Genomic DNA, 17,739 nt, shown 5'->3' with positions numbered 1-17,739 from the left:
ATATAATTCTATTGTCTATTGAGTTAACATGAGTCATTGTTATTTGATTTTGTATCATAAAATTTTATACATTATGTGTTAAGATTTATAGTTTCATTATTTGACGTCTTAAATGTATTTTTTTGCCTAGGGGTGCTTGGAGTAGAAGTACCATATAGTCCACTGTTTACCAAGTAAGACTTTATAGCTTGCTGAGTTTTTAAAATCCATCGTTTTTGTTCCAGTAAGTTGAACTGCGAAATTATAGATAATATATAGGAAATATCACATATTCTTCTTACTTGATTTAGAGCTTCTACAAAAACTTGGGGGTTTATTTTGAATCTGTCTTTAGATACACATAATAATGCATGAAGTGCATGTAATGAATTACTACATCTCAAAATTTCTGCCTGATTAACTTTTAAAATAGTAAGTCCAGTTTGAAATAGAAAGGGAAGACCAAAAAGTAAGAAATTGTCCCAGACTACTAGAACTGTAGATAACGGAAGAATATCCATAAAGATTGATCGAAACCAGGTAATGACAAAGCTTTCAAACGGTATATCGAGTGTGTAAATTAGATGTTGATACAATTGGGGGAATGTTACATAGACGCAACTCTGGAATGTATGGCAAATTAGTAACCATTCTGTATCTGTCCTAGAAGTAAAGCAACTCATAGATTTGTAGGTATGTATATAATCAGCATTAGTTGATAGGTTTTCTACGTAGGGTTGAGGATTTTTAGATGTATTTTCTTGCTCATTTGAATGACAGTAGATACTTTGTGATCCAATAAGATAACTATTAGATCCCATTAAATTCAAAATACATTTAAAGACATTTGGAGTATCCATATAGATGAAAAGTATTGCTATATACTTGATCAGGTTTGGCTGAAATCCTAAATTTGGTGAATGGGCTAACAAGGCTCCTAATATATCTAAAATACCTTTTGCAATAGTACATGTTTGTTTTAAAGGATTTTCATCAAGAAATGAGTGGACTTTGACATCTGCATCAGTAGAATTAGTTATACTTGTTTCCAGGTTGCTCATTCGAGGAGTTCCATGTGATTGGATAAATCTAGTTAATGTTAAAGTCTCGAGTGAAGAAAATCCAATAGAAGGACCAGATGGAGTTGGAGCATTTGTAGATATAAAGTGGGTACCAGGAAAGATTTTTGAGTTGTCTACTCTTGAAGTTTGAGTATCTACATCTTTAAAAAAGTTCTTATTACCAAGCTCTACTGAATTACGATTTTCAGTATTCAAGCCAACCACTGATACAAAATCGCGGCTTATAAAGTATTCCTCGCTTTCAATTAAAGTATTTGTATTTATTTGATCATCACATTCTAATATGCCATCCCAATGTTGACCAAATCCACAAGTTTTACAAAAGAGCCAAGCAAAAGAGGAAGTAGAATACCAAGTTTCCTCGTCATAATGTTTGTAAAATATATTATGTATTTCCACGGCATATCTCATTAATATACTGGCTATCCTATTATCACCTTTTGCATCCTTTAAATTAAAGATAGCTTCTAAGTGCCAAATATAAAATAGTTCTGGAGTTATCTTTCTGTAGTCATTGAGAGCAATAGGCCAGATCTTATGTCTTAAATTCCACGGAATACCTATATTCCATAAATTTATTAGTAAAAGTGAGTTAGGAGCATCAAAACGAACTCCACGGTCAACTATAGGTAGAGAATATAAAGGATACATATTGCCAATTGTATTATACAAGAAATAATGCCAGGAATTACTGGCATGGTGATTGTCACTCATTTGAGCCTTCCAGTTTGACAAAGTTTTTAACCCCATAGTTTTAGATCTAACTCCAAAAGTATGGAGATTAGTATTTTGATTTAACCAGTGTAACCCAAAGAACCATTGCATCAAGTGATCTATTGAAATTTCTCCCGTAGATATTTTAACATATCTCTTTACAAAGTATTTAAAATAAGTTTGGTAATATTTTATGCGATTTGTGGATTGAAGATGTGTAGATTTATCTTGAATTGAAACAGGTATTGAACCACAGTTCCAATGTGCACCCCAATTTGGTAGGATATCTTCATACCATCGCTGTATTACTTGAGAAGTACTCAATAAATTTGACCAATTTTGGACTTCATCCAGGAATTTTGAATATTCAGATGAATTTCGAATATTATGGCATGCAAGGTGTTCTCTATCTATAGAGTTTGCATTAGAGTCTAAGGAGAAAGCTAAAGATTTCCTTTTTTTCTCCTGTAAATTTGTAAAGTTAGAAGTTAGGTCATTTAAATTACTTTGGGTATCTTGAAGTGTACTAGTGTAACTTAAAGAATCCCTTGAATTTTTAGATTTTGATAATTTCTCATTATCTATATTTGCTAATACTTCGAAATCATCTCTATTTTGCTCAAAGGTTAATCTATTTATATTTAAATTATGTGTTAAATCAGCATTTGAATTTGAATAGGTTCTATTGAAAATTGAATATGTTTCTATTTGTTTATTTTCTAAAATTCTATTATTCCAGTCTTTTTTAGATGATTCCAATGGCCCTTTACAAGATAATTTAAGTTCTACAGATTTCTTTACTTTTTCATACAAGGACAACTGTTCAATAGTTGCAATCCAGAACTTAAGACATAAAGTAGGAATATCTGTTGAAAGAAATCTAAATGTTGTATCTTTTGATCGAATAGTCATTGTACGAAAGAAAAGAGTTGTCTCATCCAGTTTATTTCTACTGCAGCAGAAACATGATGAAGATGAAAATGGACTAGGTAAAGGTAAGTTGTCTGGAAAGACAGGATACCCTATATAGGAAAATGTGATATTTCCCATTGGAATCTTATGCTTTACAAGTCTTCTTCGAGCTATTTTAGACCAGATATCAGACCATCTAGAACCTTTAGAGGATTTATTAGTATCAAGTATATTTGAATTCCTATGGGTTTGATCCGAGACAAATTCCCAAACTAAATTTGCTTTATCAAGAGACAATCTTAGCATAACTCTAGGGAAATAACCACGTAATAGATCCTCTTGAATACTTTGATTCATAGAATTAGTGTGAATATTTTCTTTTTCCAATCTCAATTTCTTTCTATTTCGAATGTAATATCTGAATCTTCTTAACAGTGAAGGCAATGGATAGACCAATAAAAACTCGTTACCTCTAGTCAAAAAATTTATACAATCATTAAAGCTAGGTACTTGCTGTAAAATATTGAGAACTGAGATTTGGTACCTTCCTAGAGAGTGCAAATTTCTGGTATTCCGACTAAATTTATTGAGCTTAGTCTCCTCAGTTTCCTCTTCTGCTTGTGTACCTAGTAATCTAGCCAAAATTAATTTTATAAATGAATTTGAATCTAAAGATAACTTGAGAAATTGTATAAAGACCTCTAATATAGGGATAGTAGAAGTAATACAACATTGTTCTTCAGGATATAAACATTTATTTGTATTCGGTAAATGAGATAGCTTAGGCCCTACCAGTAAAAGTGTCTTCTGATGTGTTAAATCCTTAAATAAACTACAAAGAGTCTTTGAAAAATCATCATAAAAATTCTTAACACTATTTTGATATATTTGAGCAAAAACCAAAAAGATGCAGTCACGTAATATCCAATAAGAACTCAAATGTATAGAGTATTTTGGAGTATGCAGAGAGTATAGTTCTGTTGAATTAAAGTTTTCTTGATTTTTGTGTATTTGTGAACTATTTATATAATTTTTCTGTATTCTCGATAAACCTGGAATAGATTCATAGACGAAATTCCAATTTATAGATAAATAATGAGATGAAAGCATTAATAATAAGGGTTGAATATCATGTATTGACAAGCTATACAATTCATGAGATATTGAACTATCTTGACTCCCAAATACCAATGTAATTAGTGATGAAAAAGATATTGGACCACTTGAGAGTGCAAGACAAGAGTTCAAGTACGTAAAGTGTAGGTGTACAATCTTAGGATTATCATAGCCTGTTAAAAAACGTTGAAATTGAATACTTACGGGTAATAAATTACACATCCCTTGCCTTCCTATATATATATTCACCTTCTTCATCAAAATTGCCATATTTTGCAGATTCGTTTGAGTACTTAAGTGATACCACGCTTCTAAAATGTCTCCCAGTGTACTATACAAATTTGCATTTAAATTCTCCCTCGTAATATTATCATAGTATACCCTTGAAAAGGGTGACTGAACATTTATGAGTCCAAAGTTATCTACTACTATAGTCGTATTTGCATCTGATTCTACAGATGTTTGAAATCCCTTTATTCTTTGAGGTAATTCAAGTACATTTTCTAGCTTGGATCTTCCACATTGAATTTCATTGATCTGAGTTTCAGACCAAGAGTCATCAACAGTCATTTCGTATCTCCATAACCGAGGTAACTAACCTATTTATAAAAGTTAGCTAAAAATTAGAATACTAAACACCTGTTTAGAAGTTTAAGATCATTCATTTACCGCCTCAAGGTTGTCTATTGTACTTAAGCGTCCTTTATGGTTAACTTCCAAAAAGTTAGTGAATTAGTTACATAAACATATACTAATATCTACTTACTAAAGAAATGAGTAGCCAAGCTGAGTTTCATAAAACTAAGGGTAATGAATTATATAAACAACATAAGTTTGAGGAAGCTTTGGCAGAATATGACAAGGCTATAGAGTTAGATCCTACTGAAATAACATACCTCACAAATAAGGGAGCAGTATATTTAGAAATGGGCGAATATAACAAGTGTCTTGAGGTCTGTCAGAGAGCTCTTGATATTAGATATGAAGTCAAAGCTGACTATAGCAAAGTAGCAAAGACTTTTAATAGGATGGCATCTTGCTATATTAAGATGAATGAATTGCAAAAAGCTAAAGAAATGTACGAGAAAAGTTTAGTAGAAGATAATAATCGCCATACAAGGACTTCTTTGAAGGAATTGGAGCGATTAATTGAGAAAGCTGAACGAGAGTCGTACATTAATCCTGATATTGCTGAAGAACATCGCCTAAAAGGAAATGATCTGTTTAAAGCTAAGGACTACCCAGGTGCTAAAAAGGAATATGATGAAGCTATTAAACGTAATCCAAATGATTCTAGATTGTATAGTAATAGGTCAGCATGTTACATGCAATTATTGGAATACCCTTCTGCTCTGATAGACATCCAGAAAGCTTTAGATATAGACCCAAAGTTTACAAAAGCTTGGTCTAGAAAGGGAAATATTCACTATTTCTTAAAGGAATATCATAAAGCTGTTCAGGCTTATCAAGAAGGTCTTAAGTGTGACCCAAAAAATAAAGAATGTAATGATGGACTTCAGAATACTTTGATGAAGATTCAACAAGTTTCTTCTTCTGATCAAATAGATGAAGAGCAGGTATCCCATGCCTTGGCTGATCCTGAAATTCAATCTTTACTTGTTGATCCTCAATTCAGAATGATTTTGGAACAGATAAAACAAAATCCCGCTGCATTAACCCAAGTTATACAAGATCCCAAGATTGCCAGTGGCATTCAAAAGTTAATGGCTGCTGGTATTCTTAGAATGGGATAATGCAACAGGAAGTAATCAAAATTTGTGAAATTATTTACATCAATATTGATGAAAGTAAATTTTTTAAAAGAATATCAATTTAGAACTTTCTATTATTTCGTAATTTTCTACATCAAAATTTCTATTTTCAAACCTCTTTTTAGATTTAAGTTAGTACAAGTAAATTTATGATAAATCCTACTGGCGCCTGCCACATATATACCGGTAGGAAGTCGGGTACCTTTTCTACCGGTATCTGGTTCACGTTTTCTTTTCTGCAGATTAGTCTAACTAGATACCACTATATAAATAGGAAGTACTTATTAATATTATACTTTTAATAGAATAACCTGAAATGATCATTTTGACTAAGTAAATTGGTCACAATGAATATAGTTTGTTATATTTTACTTTTTTGTAATCTTATGCTGTTCGATTCAACTCTTGGTTATATTGGATATACTAGAAATAATGACATTAACAGTCAAGAGCAATGTAGAAGAATATGCAATAACGGTCTAGTCTACAGTACATATAAACCTCCAGAAGAACCTGTATGTGGATCTTATATATCTTGTAAAAAATGCAATTTTGAAATTCTAGAAAGGAAAAGTGATCCATCTGCAGTCTGCTATCATATATTTACAAATAATTTTGTGGACAATGAAAGGGAAACTACTATAACTCTATTTTATGGCAAATCTCAGAAAGTCTTGGCACATTCCAGTAAGAAGAGCAGGCTAACAAAATCTGAAAATGTAGTAAACAATAAAAGAAAAGGCTCTGAAGGCTTATTTAGTGTATTGGTTGATTGGCACCAAGTAAATGGTGTTAATGCCTCTATGTGTTCTAATGGTATAGCAGAAATTGAATGGACTTTGTATAATATTGGTGTATATAGGAATTGGGACTTCACAGCTTTGCTAGAAACAACTCCTGAATCAACATTTCCAATGTGTTATGAAAACCTTGAAGAATCACTAGATAGAACAAGAAGACATGATTTTGGGCGTAAAATTCCAACTAATATGAAAAGACTGGGTTACTCATTAACCGGTAGACCTAATGCTATCCGTCTATCAAAAATTATTGCTGTTAACCAACCAGAAATGAAAAAAAATCCTGAAAAAGCTATGAAGACTCTTCTAAAAAATCATATTGGATTTAAGATTGTTGCTCAAAATATATCTGTTAAGGATATTTACTCAGAGTCATTTTATGACACTAGTGAAGGACAAAATACAGGGTCAAGATCTAAATATTCTGAGATATCTTTTAGTACAAAAAGTGGAAGTAATCATATTTACTTATCATCTAATAATGAAGTTGCATCATGTTATACTGAAGTAACTGATAATATATCCGAAACTGATATCAATACTTCTGAATTGGCTAAGAAGGGCCATATATGTGAAATTAAGAAAAGTGATGGCTCAAATAAGAATAAAAAAAAACATCCTTTCACTGAGAAAATTGTGGATCTTATAAGGGGAAGAGCATATACTGAACCATTAATTTTGGACAGCTTACTAAGTTTGGGATATTACTCATGTTTCAGAGTAACATGTACTAAGAGAAGGATTAGTAGAAATGATGTTGAGATAAGATTACCAAATAAGATAATACTTCCATTAGATATTGCAAAGTCAATACATGAAAAAGTTTTAAGAAGAGAAAGTTATCTATTACCTCCAGGTTATACTGTCCCTTTGTTAATAGTTGACTCAAAATATTGGAATTTAAATGATATACCATGTCAAGATATAATCAAAACTAGGAAAGATTTAGATATAAAGTATCAAATAATGGATAATAGTACTTATGAAACGGACTCAGGATCACTATCTACAAATTCTAGTGTATTATCACCTTTAGATGAATTTGAATCTCATAAAGAAGAACCTGAGAGCCAGATAATTTCATTATTATCAGGATCTTCTGAGGATGATTGGTCTGAACTACTTACAATGATTGCACTTACAGACTCTTCAACACTAGATAATAAGGATTTAATGGCAAAAATTTTCAAAGGTGATCCTCTTGTCAATTTCAATAATACTAGTAACTGAGGTTTTTAATAGTCTTACAAGTTCATACATAAACTATAGTCTTCATAGTGATTTATAAATTTATATACTCGCCTTTTTAATAAATTGTACTTTAGTAAGTAGTCTTACTGTATTTTTTATAATATAAATACTCTATAAATAATATTAATTTGGAATATATAAATCTTTTAAAAAGGTAAAAATTATTGTAAGATTTATGTCAGCTATTTCCTACCTTACAACTACATACTATAAGCCTTAACTTGCAAATTAGCATTAAAGTTTATACTAACTGTAGCTCTCATAATATCTATTTCCTCGAAATAATTATTATACAAGATCATTATTTGTATTATCCAAGCAAATTATTTTATAATCTGAACATTTTATTATAAGGTATACATTTAGGATACTTTAAATTTATTATTCTAATCTTCTGTTTATAAAAAATTTCCTCAGGCTGCTTATATTATTCAAATATGTAGTGTAATAATGTGAGTTACTTTAGGTAAGGGAGCTTGTAGAAAAGCTCTAAAGATTAAAAATAAAAGTTGCAATAACCCTTTTAGAAACTATACTGTTATAGTAGATTAAGTATTGTAGATAACTTATTTATAATATTTAGAACCCGAAGTCTGCTCATATTATTTCCAAAATTATTTCTGTTGGGTTATATGATAGCAGAATATTATGTTGCAATAGCCAATGCATAAAAATATCATTTAAATAAAATATATTTGGCAATTTTAAAATTTTATATTCAATTCAGAGTTACTTTAATATTGATTTAATTACAGTCCTTAAGTATATAAGTTTATAGAGTTTAACTTTATAAACTTGTAAGTTCAAACTTGTTCAAAAATTTAAATCTGAACAGTTTGATTATCCTGTATATAATGTTTGTAATACTTAAATGATAATAAGGATAAATAATATGTAATCTTGATTTTACTTTGCATATTAAAAAAATTACACTTTAACTCAATGTAAAACAATATTATTTGTTTCTTAAACACTCCAATATAGATTATTAATATTAGTACTTTGATATAATAGAAGAATTACTAATTTCAGCAATATGACATTTAATATTCCTCTTCCATGCAACCATAACTTTTGTTTTTTTCTGTTTTTGGAATTAAGATAAATCTTCAGAGATACAGAGATACATGATCAATAGTAATAGTATTATCACAACTATATCCAGAAATTAAACCAGAAAAGTTCTTTTTTAAGCTTACAAACTCCACTAAAATACTAGTAATATATTTAAATAATTTCTTTATAGGTCTAACTAGTAATTGATTAAGGCAAAATTATAAATAATTCTATTGCGTCACCCACGAACTAGTTTAATCGTTTCGCTTAAAGATATAGAAGTATATCTTCTATCAGTATTTCTATATGTGTAATCTAAAAAATTTAAGTCGACTAAAGAAGAACCTTGAACACCAAATTTTGAGGTTGTAGGGGACTCTTCTATAACTATATCTTGCCTTTTATTAGTAGTACCTTCACTTTTTGGAACATTTTGGTTTTCAATTGATATAATTTTTTTAAATGGAGCTGGTAATTGCCTCAACTGGTTCCAATCAATACCTAAATGAAATAAAGTACATTTATTTTAAATCTGCCCATAAATTTATGCAATATAAATTTCTCATAGTAAATTCGAAAACTTACCTTTAAAAAAAGGATGCTTCTTTATTTGCTCTCCATTAAATCTTTTTGATTGATGACAAAGTAGATTTCTCAGTAAATCTAAAGCTTCTGGAGATATTTGTCTGCAAGGATGAGGTAATAGCAAGAGTTTCTCCCATTGCATAACCTTTATTGCAACTTTAATAGGATTATGTGTATCATCATTAAATGGAACACCTCCATACAAGCATTCATACATTAAAATACCAACACTCCACCAATCTACTAAGTTAGAATATCCTTGTCTTAAAAATATCTCAGGGGCCATATATTGGGGAGTTCCAACAGTTGAATGTAATGTTTTTCTACCTGGATGCTCCAATTTTCCATTTGATTTATTAGTTGCATTGGAATAATTATTTTCCCCAACATTTTCGGAATTCTTATTTTCTTTGCTACATGATGATCCTGCTACAGTCTCTTCCCTTCTTCTTTCTTTCTTTATATCCTCTAGTTTTAGGCTATCAGGTGCACTATTTCTTCTTAAGTTATGAAAATGGCTATAGCTCTTAGAATTCGAGTTCACTTCTTCAATTGTTGGAGCAAATTTACAAAGCCCAAAATCTAATAATTTTAGATGACCATTAGAATCTAATACTATATTATCAGGTTTGACATCTCTATGTACAAATCCCAGTTGGTGAACTAAATCGACTGCATGGACTAACTCAGCCATATAAAATTTAGTATCTTCTTCACTAAATTTGTCTAATTTTATTAGATATGACATTAAATCACCTCCAGGAAGATACTCCATTACTTGATAAAGATGTTTATCATCTTGGAATGTATAGAATAACCTCACTACATAGTCAGATGCATTTTGTACTAATAAAGCTCTTTCACTATATATTCTTTCTAGCTGATTTTTTGTACGAATAATACTTTTTCTCATTTGCTTAAGTGCATATACTTTTGATGTATATTTACATTGAGCTAATCTAATGACCCCAAAAGCTCCTGCTCCTATTGGACGTAGAATATTAAAATCTTTTATAGATATTCTTTTTCTCCTGTAACCAAAGTAATATAATATTAATATTTATTTAGATATCAATTTTATTATATATATTTCAATATAAAACTACTTAAATTTATAATACTTACATTAATCTCAAGTCACAAGTAATAGGATCATTCTTAGCTCCATCATTTCTTTGTTTGTTTCCTTGAGACCCACTTTGAAGATTGTACCTTTGTATATATTGAGTTTCTATTACTGCCTTATTTAGCTCAACACTATGTTTTAGTGTATCTATATTGTCCAATAAATTTAACTTTGGTGTCCTAAAAATTTTCTAATGTGAAAAGCTGTTGCACTAGTAATACTAAATAATATTGCCATAGCTTTTTCTCACCTCCTAGTAGTATTATTCATTTGAATAGCTAAAAAAATTATTAATTAGCATCAAGAGTTCAGTTAAAATTTTCCTCTTATTTTCTTTTAATTCTCAAAATATCTACCACATACCAAATTTGCATGCTTATAACCTTTGGGTTATTAATGTCACGCGCTGACGCGAGAATAATTACCAAACCTAAAAATAAAGAAAATTATTTAGTATTATCTAAAAAAACTGCTTAACTATTATAAATTTCAATATATAAAAAATATATATATGCAAATTTTTAAATTTTCCAAAGTTTTTTTTATTAATGGAGAATATTGTGATACCTAGGATATATCATCCTCTTTAATAATATTACTTATTTTAAGGAATAATACAAAAATAATTTGCTAAAAGATTTAGTTTAATACCAATTTATGTAATATTAAAAACCTTAAACTTATGTAGTATGCAAGTTTAAAATGAATTTTTAAAAATTTGATTAATATTATTATCACATGTACATGCATGCAAAATCATAATTACCGCTTAAATATAAAATTTATAAAATAGATTGGATTAAAGAAAATACTAAAATTCGGGAGTTTGAGACAAAAATAAAAGTCTACAAATAACTTTAAATTATACTCCATTGAATATTATATATCCATTATTTTTACTTTATTTACCCGGTTTCAGATCTATATATTGTATACAATCTTAAAATAGTATTAAGATGATTACTCTCGAAATAGAAGATCAGATTCCCTCTTTCTCTATATTATACACAAATGAAAATAATTTATTATTTAGATTTTGTAAGTTTTCTATTTTAGAATAAAGTATTCTGAGAAGATTTTGCAAAGAAAAAAAGTAATGAAAACATAATGAGCTTTTAAGTATGGTTTACTTTACTAGTATAAAAATTTTGAATATGATTAATTAGGAAATTTAGCATACTGATGCAGTTTTATTAATAAAATCATCTTAATTTTTCTATATTATATGGCCTTGTAATATAAAACAGAAGACTTTAATTTTTATTTAGGTATAATACAAATCTGAAGCTTATGTAAGTAGATTAAAGAAGTGAATTCTAGTAATCAACTGGTTGGAAAGTAAAGTATGTTTTATAACTATTTTGAGGTATTTTATTGATCTTAAATATTATAAAAGTGTCTAATTTTTTTTTACAAGATTTTATCTCAAAAGTTTGTTTATGGTAAGAAGGTGTTGAAGTGGAGATTTCAGTGAATATTCTTATTCAGATTTATAGTTTTAGTCAGTTAAAATATGTAGTTTGAGAATATCTATTTGTAATAATATTATTTATTACAGTTGTATTCTTACTAAGGAATATCTCGAAAGAATTTGCCAGATATTTAATAAATAGTCATTAAATTATGGATAAATCATGGATTGTTTATGAAGTGATTGAAAAGTAAAATTTGGGAAAGCCTAAGGAGCTAAGTTTCTAGTGGATTAGATATATAGTAGTCATAGTAGTTACCTTAGTTACTGTATTTGGTGTAACTAAACCCACTTTTAAACCAGTATGAGAGATTTGAAGATTTTTATTACTTCCTAATAAAATATAAAAAATATTGGTTGTTTCTAATTTTTGAATCTAATTCTTTTCAAGACCTAATAATCCACAGTATATATTATAGCTTAATAATTAATTTTAAGACTTCATAACTGAAAACAAATGGTATTTTATATATTTGAAATTTCTTTGAAGAAGTTTATCAGTGTTTTATAGAGTAAAATGTTTTAAATCTTTTTCAAAATTTCCTACTTTGTCAGGTTTTATTCTATAACTGAAAGTTTTTTTTTATGGTTATGTGAAATTGCGCATTTTTTAGGATTTATTATACTCAAATATTTATTAGAAATTTGATCTATCAAAAGTATTCTAATAAAATAAACCACAGCTATATTGGTAAGTCTATTCTGGAAATATAAGATTTCGAAATATTAGTTCTATGTTGTTCAAATGGTTCTAAATTATTAACTGCGATATATTGTAATATCTATGTAATATCATAATTTTTTTAAATGTAATAAAACAGTTATAATTCTTTTGAATTTATAAGATCAAATTTCAATTAATATATTGGCCTTATTTAATTTATATATAAAATTGCAGAATTTCCTATATACTTATTGAAATACTTATTAATATAAAAATAAATTTATGGAATATTTAGCTATTTATTGGAATTTTATACAAATATTTATTGCAATAATAAAGAAAAACAATTAGAATTTATTAGACAAATTTCTCTAGCTATTCTTTATTAGGTATACCTATCTATCGCAGCTGATTGACTACTCAAGAATGAAACTGTGCAGAATTTATTCCTTTGTCTTTCTTTTTTTAAAGAAAATAACTACTTGGTTTCTTTTTGTTTAGTTTACAATGAACTATATCCCTTATCCTCCAATTCTCTTTATATTTTTGTTTATGTATCTTTAAAAGTCAAGAAAATAATGAAGGAATATTTTCAAATTCTTATTAATCCTGAGGTTACACAACATTTCTCTTAAATTAGTAATATCTATTCTCATTCTTCTCTAATAATTATAAATAGGATTTTTTTTTGCATTATTGAATGGTTACTAGATTTACCTACTTTTTGTAACTTCAATTTAGATTAGTGTTTCTTATTTGCTTTACATTAAAATAACTTAGGTTAAGTCATTGAGGAGTTAATTCTGCAATACTTTTATATCCTTATCTTTCAGCTGCTAATTAACCTATATACATAACTTCAAATTATATTTAATGAATAAACTAATGAGTAGGATTCCAACCAATGATAGTATTGGGTTGGAGAACTTAGATGTATTTGCTTCTTTAGATTATTAGGCCTCTAATTTTCTGTTTTGTCTAAATATAATTTCTATAAACTACTATACTTATTCAAAGAAAAAGTTCTACTGACTTTTATAATATTAATTATCCTGGTAACTAATGAAATATAGTTAAATCAATCAATATGCACATACAGTAGACCTTTTATTTTAACAAGATAAAATCTAAGTTCTACTTAGTTCAAATAGTCTAATTATATTATAAATAAATTTATTTAAATACCAATTTTAAAATGAGATCCACATTTATACTCGCTAAATCTTTTTTAAAGTCAAAAATGTCAATAAGTGTTTCTGGAATCTCCCGCCATATCTTAATAAAATTATTATTGGCGCTTCAAAATATTGTAATAGAATAGCTTGTAGTAGTTTATTACAGAAATGAAAAGTACACCTGCATAACCTGGTTATAATGGAAAATGGGATAGAATATTCAGATATTTCACAGAAAAATGAGATTAATCGAATTGTAGAATCTTCTGAGAATAATATGGACTCTAGTTCATCATCAAATATCCCGAATCCTAATGGATGTAATGGAACAAGTTTTGAGTGTAATATTTGTTTTGAAACTGCTCATGAACCAATAGTAACTAGGTGTGGACATTTGGTAAGTTGTATTTGCTTCTATTATTTTTAATTATAAAATTATTTTCTTTTGGGTATTATAGTATTGTTGGAGTTGTATGTGCTTATGGCTTGAAAAGGGCTATGAAGATTGCCCTGTTTGCAAAGCAGGAGTAACACAGGAAAATGTGATACCCCTATATGGTAGGGGCTGTGGTAATGATGACCCTAGGAAAAAAACAAAACCAAGACCAAGAGCAGAAAGACCAGAAGCTAGACAACGTCATTCAACAGGACATAATAGCAGTTTTAGAGAATTTCAAAGTTCTACAATTTCCTTCAGTACTCTAAATTTCCCTATGTTAGCTATTTTAGCTAATCCTCTTGGAGCTATATTAAGTTTGGGAGCTGCACAAAGATTGATATTTGGTGACTATCAAAATGGCACAAATAGTTCAAATAATTTGTCAAGTAAGTAACTAAATAGCAAATATTTTAGTTTCCTTTCTTTTTAGTATTATCTTCTTGGATGTATATATTATGAATTTACTTATTGATTATTTGTAAATGTTTCTTATTTGTTGATTAGACGAAGAATATAGAGCCCAACTTGTCTCAAATATTGCCCTATTTCTAGGTATTATTATGATGTTGTATATATTATTTCTAGAGTAGTTATATAGAAACTAGAATCATATAAGGGCTTAGATTACAATAAAAACTTTTTATTTATATTTTAATGACTTATTTGCAAGATTTCTCTACTTTTGTATAGTGCTATGAATGCATCACGTGGCAATGGCGCTAGTGTTTATCTAAAGGAAATACCCACACTATTTTTATATACTATATATTAAATGTTTTTACATAGGAAATGACAAGATGGAACTTTTCAAATTATTTAATGAATCTGTATGTAATGTAAATTTAGAAGAAGGAATTAAAATTCGCCTTAGAGACGTTGTTGAGATTTGTCTATTGGCTTCAAGAACTATAATGGAAATATATAATACATATAAGGAATCTGATCTAAATATAAAAATTAAAGAAAAGGATAATTCCCCTTTTACAATAGCAGATATTACTTCAAATGAACAAATTTCAAAACAATTAGCTTTTTTATGGCCATTAATTCCAATAATAACTGAAGAATCTGAACAGGTACCATGGGAAATAAGGAAAAATTACAAGTGAGTGAATTTATATTATATTAAATTATTTGTCGCAAATAATTTGAATTAAAATTTATTTATTTATTTATTATTATTATAACTTCAGATTATGCTGGATAATTGATCCATTAGACGGAACCAAAGAGTTTATTAAACGTACTGGAGAATTTACTGTTAATATTGGTTTAAGTGAAGATGGAATTCCAATATTAGGTGTAGTTTGTGTTCCATTTCAGGGAATAATATTTGCTTCAAGTAGAGATTCAAAGTATGTGTTTAAGCTTACAACTTATTTGGCATCCAATACTATTTGTGATAAATGTTTAATTGAACCTATTCAATGTAGTCCAAAAACCGATCCAAATAATATATTAACTATTGTAGGATCTAATAGTACTCAAAATCGTGATATATTTGATTCATTTGTAAAAAAGTATTTTATGAGTTACTCTCTTGTAAATCACGGTTCATCTATTAAATTTATGAAAATAGCTGAAGGTTTATGTCATGTGTATCCACGCTTTATAGGATGTATGGAATGGGATTCTTGTGCCTGTCATGCTATTTTGAAGCATGCTGGAGGAGAAATTTATCAAGTAAATGTTGAGAGAGATAATGATGGAAGTTTAAAGTTTATACTCTGTAATCCTTTAAAATATAATAAACAAAATCTTGAAAATCCTTTTTTTTTAGCTATAACTAATGGAATTTATAATTCTGTATTTAAACAAATTTAAGATACCTTTTTATATACTTATAGAATTATATTAGTATACTATGTACAAATTACTATTGGTTTGTTATATTCATTATATTTTATTTATTTAATTTGAATATTTATAATTTTGTAAAATAAGATATCAATTTGATCTCAAGTTGGAGTTAGCTGAATATTTCCAAGCCTATAATTTTTGTTTCTAAATACAGTAGATATTATATTTGACTTTTTATGAAAATTCTTAGATATAAGTACTAGTATACTGCTAACTATAACAGTGTCAGCATACTTTTAAATACTTTAAACTACTGAAGTTATATTGATATTGATAGATTTAAACATTTAATTATTAATAATAGAGCTTTTTATACATTAATGGATCTAATTATGACGGACAAGTTCATTTCTGGATCTTGAGAAAAAGTTGCAAATTATTAGTTAATGCTTAAATTTATAATTGACATATCTAATGTAATACTTTAGATTATAGGAAGGTTTAAATTATTTAAGTCACTTATTATAACTGATATATTCTCTAATTTGCTAATCAACAATTATATTAAATTCTATTATATATTAATTTTGACGACTTTGTATAACTTTTTAATAAAAAACAAGTGATTTTATTTTTAAAGTCTAAATATATAGTATACTAGAATTTAACAAGCTTCAAAAGTAAGATTAAATACTCCATAAATGTTTCTTTTCATTTTTAATATTGAATATTGCATTAATTAATAGGAAAAGATAATAACTTGTTAAAATTCACATATATTGTGTTATTTCTAAAGATTTAGACTGTTCTAAAATACTTAATATATTTGAAACATAGTACTTAGTGGATATTTTTAAATCAATCTATAATATTTTGATATTAATAATTCCTACTATACAATAGTTTTCATGTTTGTCTATCTTTAAAATATTTATTATGATGAAATTAATAAAATCATTAGAATTAAAAGTTGTTATTTAAAAATATTAATTATGGTAAATATTCTTATTTATATATTTACTATTTATTCCTGTAAACTATTAAGTGATAATTTTATTATGTGAATATATTAATAATATTTTAGATTTTAGATTTAATATTCTTTTAGTTGATTACTTACTATATTTACCTTTACTACATATATTTCCATTTTCCTATGTAAAAATCTTGATATTATATTAATCTATTATAAAAGTTTATTACTGTTATTACAAAATGAGATTTACAGTAGTAATTAACCATTAATCTAACAATCTTTTCAGAAAAACTATTAACTATATAATAAAAATCATTAATTTCATTTAATAATCTTGTTCAAATTATATTTTGATATATTGAATTATATCTCATTGGGGAAATTTGAAAGTTATTCAGCCTTTTCTTGCAAATTTTTAAAATACAGATAATTTTATTAATTTATTCCAATAAAATTTGAAGATTGACTATATATATAATTAAATACTTGAATCAAGTTATATTAGTAACTAGAAATAACTTACAAGAATTTGGGATTAATAATTTTCTGATATATAAAAAGATTCTATGTATTAACTCATACTAAAATACTAATACTAATAAAATATTTTTTTTTTTGTTTATATTTTGCTCTATTTATTAAGGAAATAAGTGATTATTTATTTGTCATATTAAATATTTGATATTTCTATATTTTACATAATTCCTAAGTAAGTTCTTTATTCTAGACATTTGTTTCAATATTCTGAGTGTATTGCACTATTAAATCAAAGTTAAACTATCTGAATTATTAAAAATACAGTTATATATTAAATTTGATTA

At 27.4% G+C, this 17,739-nt stretch overlaps 6 protein-coding genes across 6 annotated transcripts, besides 20 other annotated features; 4 read left to right on the top strand and 2 right to left on the bottom strand.

Moving 5' to 3' along the window:
* Positions 1 to 71: 71 nt before the first annotated feature.
* Positions 72 to 4,373, bottom strand: CMU_036730 (TBC domain-containing protein; the record flags this gene model as incomplete). The annotated part of the gene is made up of 1 exon (XM_002141812.1): positions 72 to 4,373. One exon carries the CDS (start codon positions 4,371 to 4,373, stop codon positions 72 to 74), a length of 4,302 nt encoding a protein of 1,433 aa, XP_002141848.1.
* A 203-nt stretch (positions 4,374 to 4,576) lies between these two features.
* On the top strand, positions 4,577 to 5,557 carry CMU_036720 (TPR repeat-containing protein; the record flags this gene model as incomplete). Its single annotated transcript, XM_002141811.1, has 1 exon — positions 4,577 to 5,557. The coding sequence occupies one exon, from the start codon at positions 4,577 to 4,579 to the stop codon at positions 5,555 to 5,557; it is 981 nt and encodes a 326-aa protein (XP_002141847.1).
* Positions 5,558 to 5,961: 404 nt separating this feature from the next.
* CMU_036710 (uncharacterized protein) lies at positions 5,962 to 7,605 on the top strand (the record flags this gene model as incomplete). Its single annotated transcript, XM_002141810.1, has 1 exon — positions 5,962 to 7,605. The coding sequence occupies one exon, from the start codon at positions 5,962 to 5,964 to the stop codon at positions 7,603 to 7,605; it is 1,644 nt and encodes a 547-aa protein (XP_002141846.1).
* Positions 7,606 to 7,715: 110 nt separating this feature from the next.
* Positions 7,716 to 7,779: a sequence feature (AT_rich).
* Positions 7,780 to 8,293: 514 nt separating this feature from the next.
* Positions 8,294 to 8,345: a sequence feature (AT_rich).
* Positions 8,346 to 8,920: 575 nt separating this feature from the next.
* Positions 8,921 to 10,663, bottom strand: CMU_036700 (protein kinase domain-containing protein; the record flags this gene model as incomplete). The annotated part of the gene is made up of 4 exons (XM_002141809.1): positions 8,921 to 9,183; positions 9,268 to 10,298; positions 10,393 to 10,572; positions 10,644 to 10,663. The coding sequence occupies 4 exons, from the start codon at positions 10,661 to 10,663 to the stop codon at positions 8,921 to 8,923; spliced, it is 1,494 nt and encodes a 497-aa protein (XP_002141845.1).
* Positions 10,311 to 10,387: a sequence feature (AT_rich).
* Positions 10,664 to 10,871: 208 nt separating the features above from the next.
* Positions 10,872 to 10,923: a sequence feature (AT_rich).
* Positions 10,924 to 11,089: 166 nt separating this feature from the next.
* Positions 11,090 to 11,128: a sequence feature (AT_rich).
* A 34-nt stretch (positions 11,129 to 11,162) lies between these two features.
* Positions 11,163 to 11,185: a sequence feature (AT_rich).
* Positions 11,186 to 12,198: 1,013 nt separating this feature from the next.
* Positions 12,199 to 12,219: a sequence feature (AT_rich).
* Positions 12,220 to 12,735: 516 nt separating this feature from the next.
* Positions 12,736 to 12,758: a sequence feature (AT_rich).
* Positions 12,759 to 12,788: 30 nt separating this feature from the next.
* Positions 12,789 to 12,812: a sequence feature (AT_rich).
* An 869-nt stretch (positions 12,813 to 13,681) lies between these two features.
* Positions 13,682 to 13,712: a sequence feature (AT_rich).
* Positions 13,713 to 13,865: 153 nt separating this feature from the next.
* CMU_036690 (zinc finger, C3HC4 type domain-containing protein) lies at positions 13,866 to 14,790 on the top strand. Its single transcript, XM_002141808.1, has 3 exons — positions 13,866 to 14,100; positions 14,162 to 14,528; positions 14,647 to 14,790. The coding sequence occupies exons 1-3, from the start codon at positions 13,903 to 13,905 to the stop codon at positions 14,730 to 14,732; spliced, it is 651 nt and encodes a 216-aa protein (XP_002141844.1). The 5' UTR covers positions 13,866 to 13,902; the 3' UTR covers positions 14,733 to 14,790.
* Positions 14,119 to 14,145: a sequence feature (AT_rich).
* Positions 14,771 to 14,798: a sequence feature (AT_rich).
* A 141-nt stretch (positions 14,799 to 14,939) lies between these two features.
* Positions 14,940 to 15,966, top strand: CMU_036680 (inositol monophosphatase family protein; the record flags this gene model as incomplete). Its single annotated transcript, XM_002141807.1, has 2 exons — positions 14,940 to 15,247; positions 15,336 to 15,966. The coding sequence occupies 2 exons, from the start codon at positions 14,940 to 14,942 to the stop codon at positions 15,964 to 15,966; spliced, it is 939 nt and encodes a 312-aa protein (XP_002141843.1).
* Positions 15,255 to 15,329: a sequence feature (AT_rich).
* Positions 15,967 to 16,029: 63 nt separating the features above from the next.
* Positions 16,030 to 16,085: a sequence feature (AT_rich).
* Positions 16,086 to 16,499: 414 nt separating this feature from the next.
* Positions 16,500 to 16,531: a sequence feature (AT_rich).
* A 332-nt stretch (positions 16,532 to 16,863) lies between these two features.
* Positions 16,864 to 17,043: a sequence feature (AT_rich).
* A 174-nt stretch (positions 17,044 to 17,217) lies between these two features.
* Positions 17,218 to 17,287: a sequence feature (AT_rich).
* A 40-nt stretch (positions 17,288 to 17,327) lies between these two features.
* Positions 17,328 to 17,363: a sequence feature (AT_rich).
* A 151-nt stretch (positions 17,364 to 17,514) lies between these two features.
* Positions 17,515 to 17,546: a sequence feature (AT_rich).
* Positions 17,547 to 17,702: 156 nt separating this feature from the next.
* Positions 17,703 to 17,739: part of a sequence feature (AT_rich) that runs on past the window's edge.

Source organism: Cryptosporidium muris, genomic scaffold (assembly GCF_000006515.1).
Source record: "Cryptosporidium muris RN66 scf_1106632373425 genomic scaffold, whole genome shotgun sequence".
NCBI lineage: Eukaryota > Apicomplexa > Conoidasida > Eucoccidiorida > Cryptosporidiidae > Cryptosporidium > Cryptosporidium muris.
This window is presented reverse-complemented; position numbering and strand designations above follow the sequence as displayed.

Excerpts from the sequence above, each read along its gene's own strand:
- CMU_036690 (XM_002141808.1), top strand. The coding sequence starts at position 13,903 with ATGGAAAATGGGATAGAATATTCAGATATTTCACAGAAAAATGAGATT. Across the intron at positions 14,101-14,161 it reads TAACTAGGTGTGGACATTTG|TATTGTTGGAGTTGTATGTG; the intron begins GTAAGTTGTATT and ends TGGGTATTATAG. Across the intron at positions 14,529-14,646 it reads TAGTTCAAATAATTTGTCAA|ACGAAGAATATAGAGCCCAA; the intron begins GTAAGTAACTAA and ends TTTGTTGATTAG.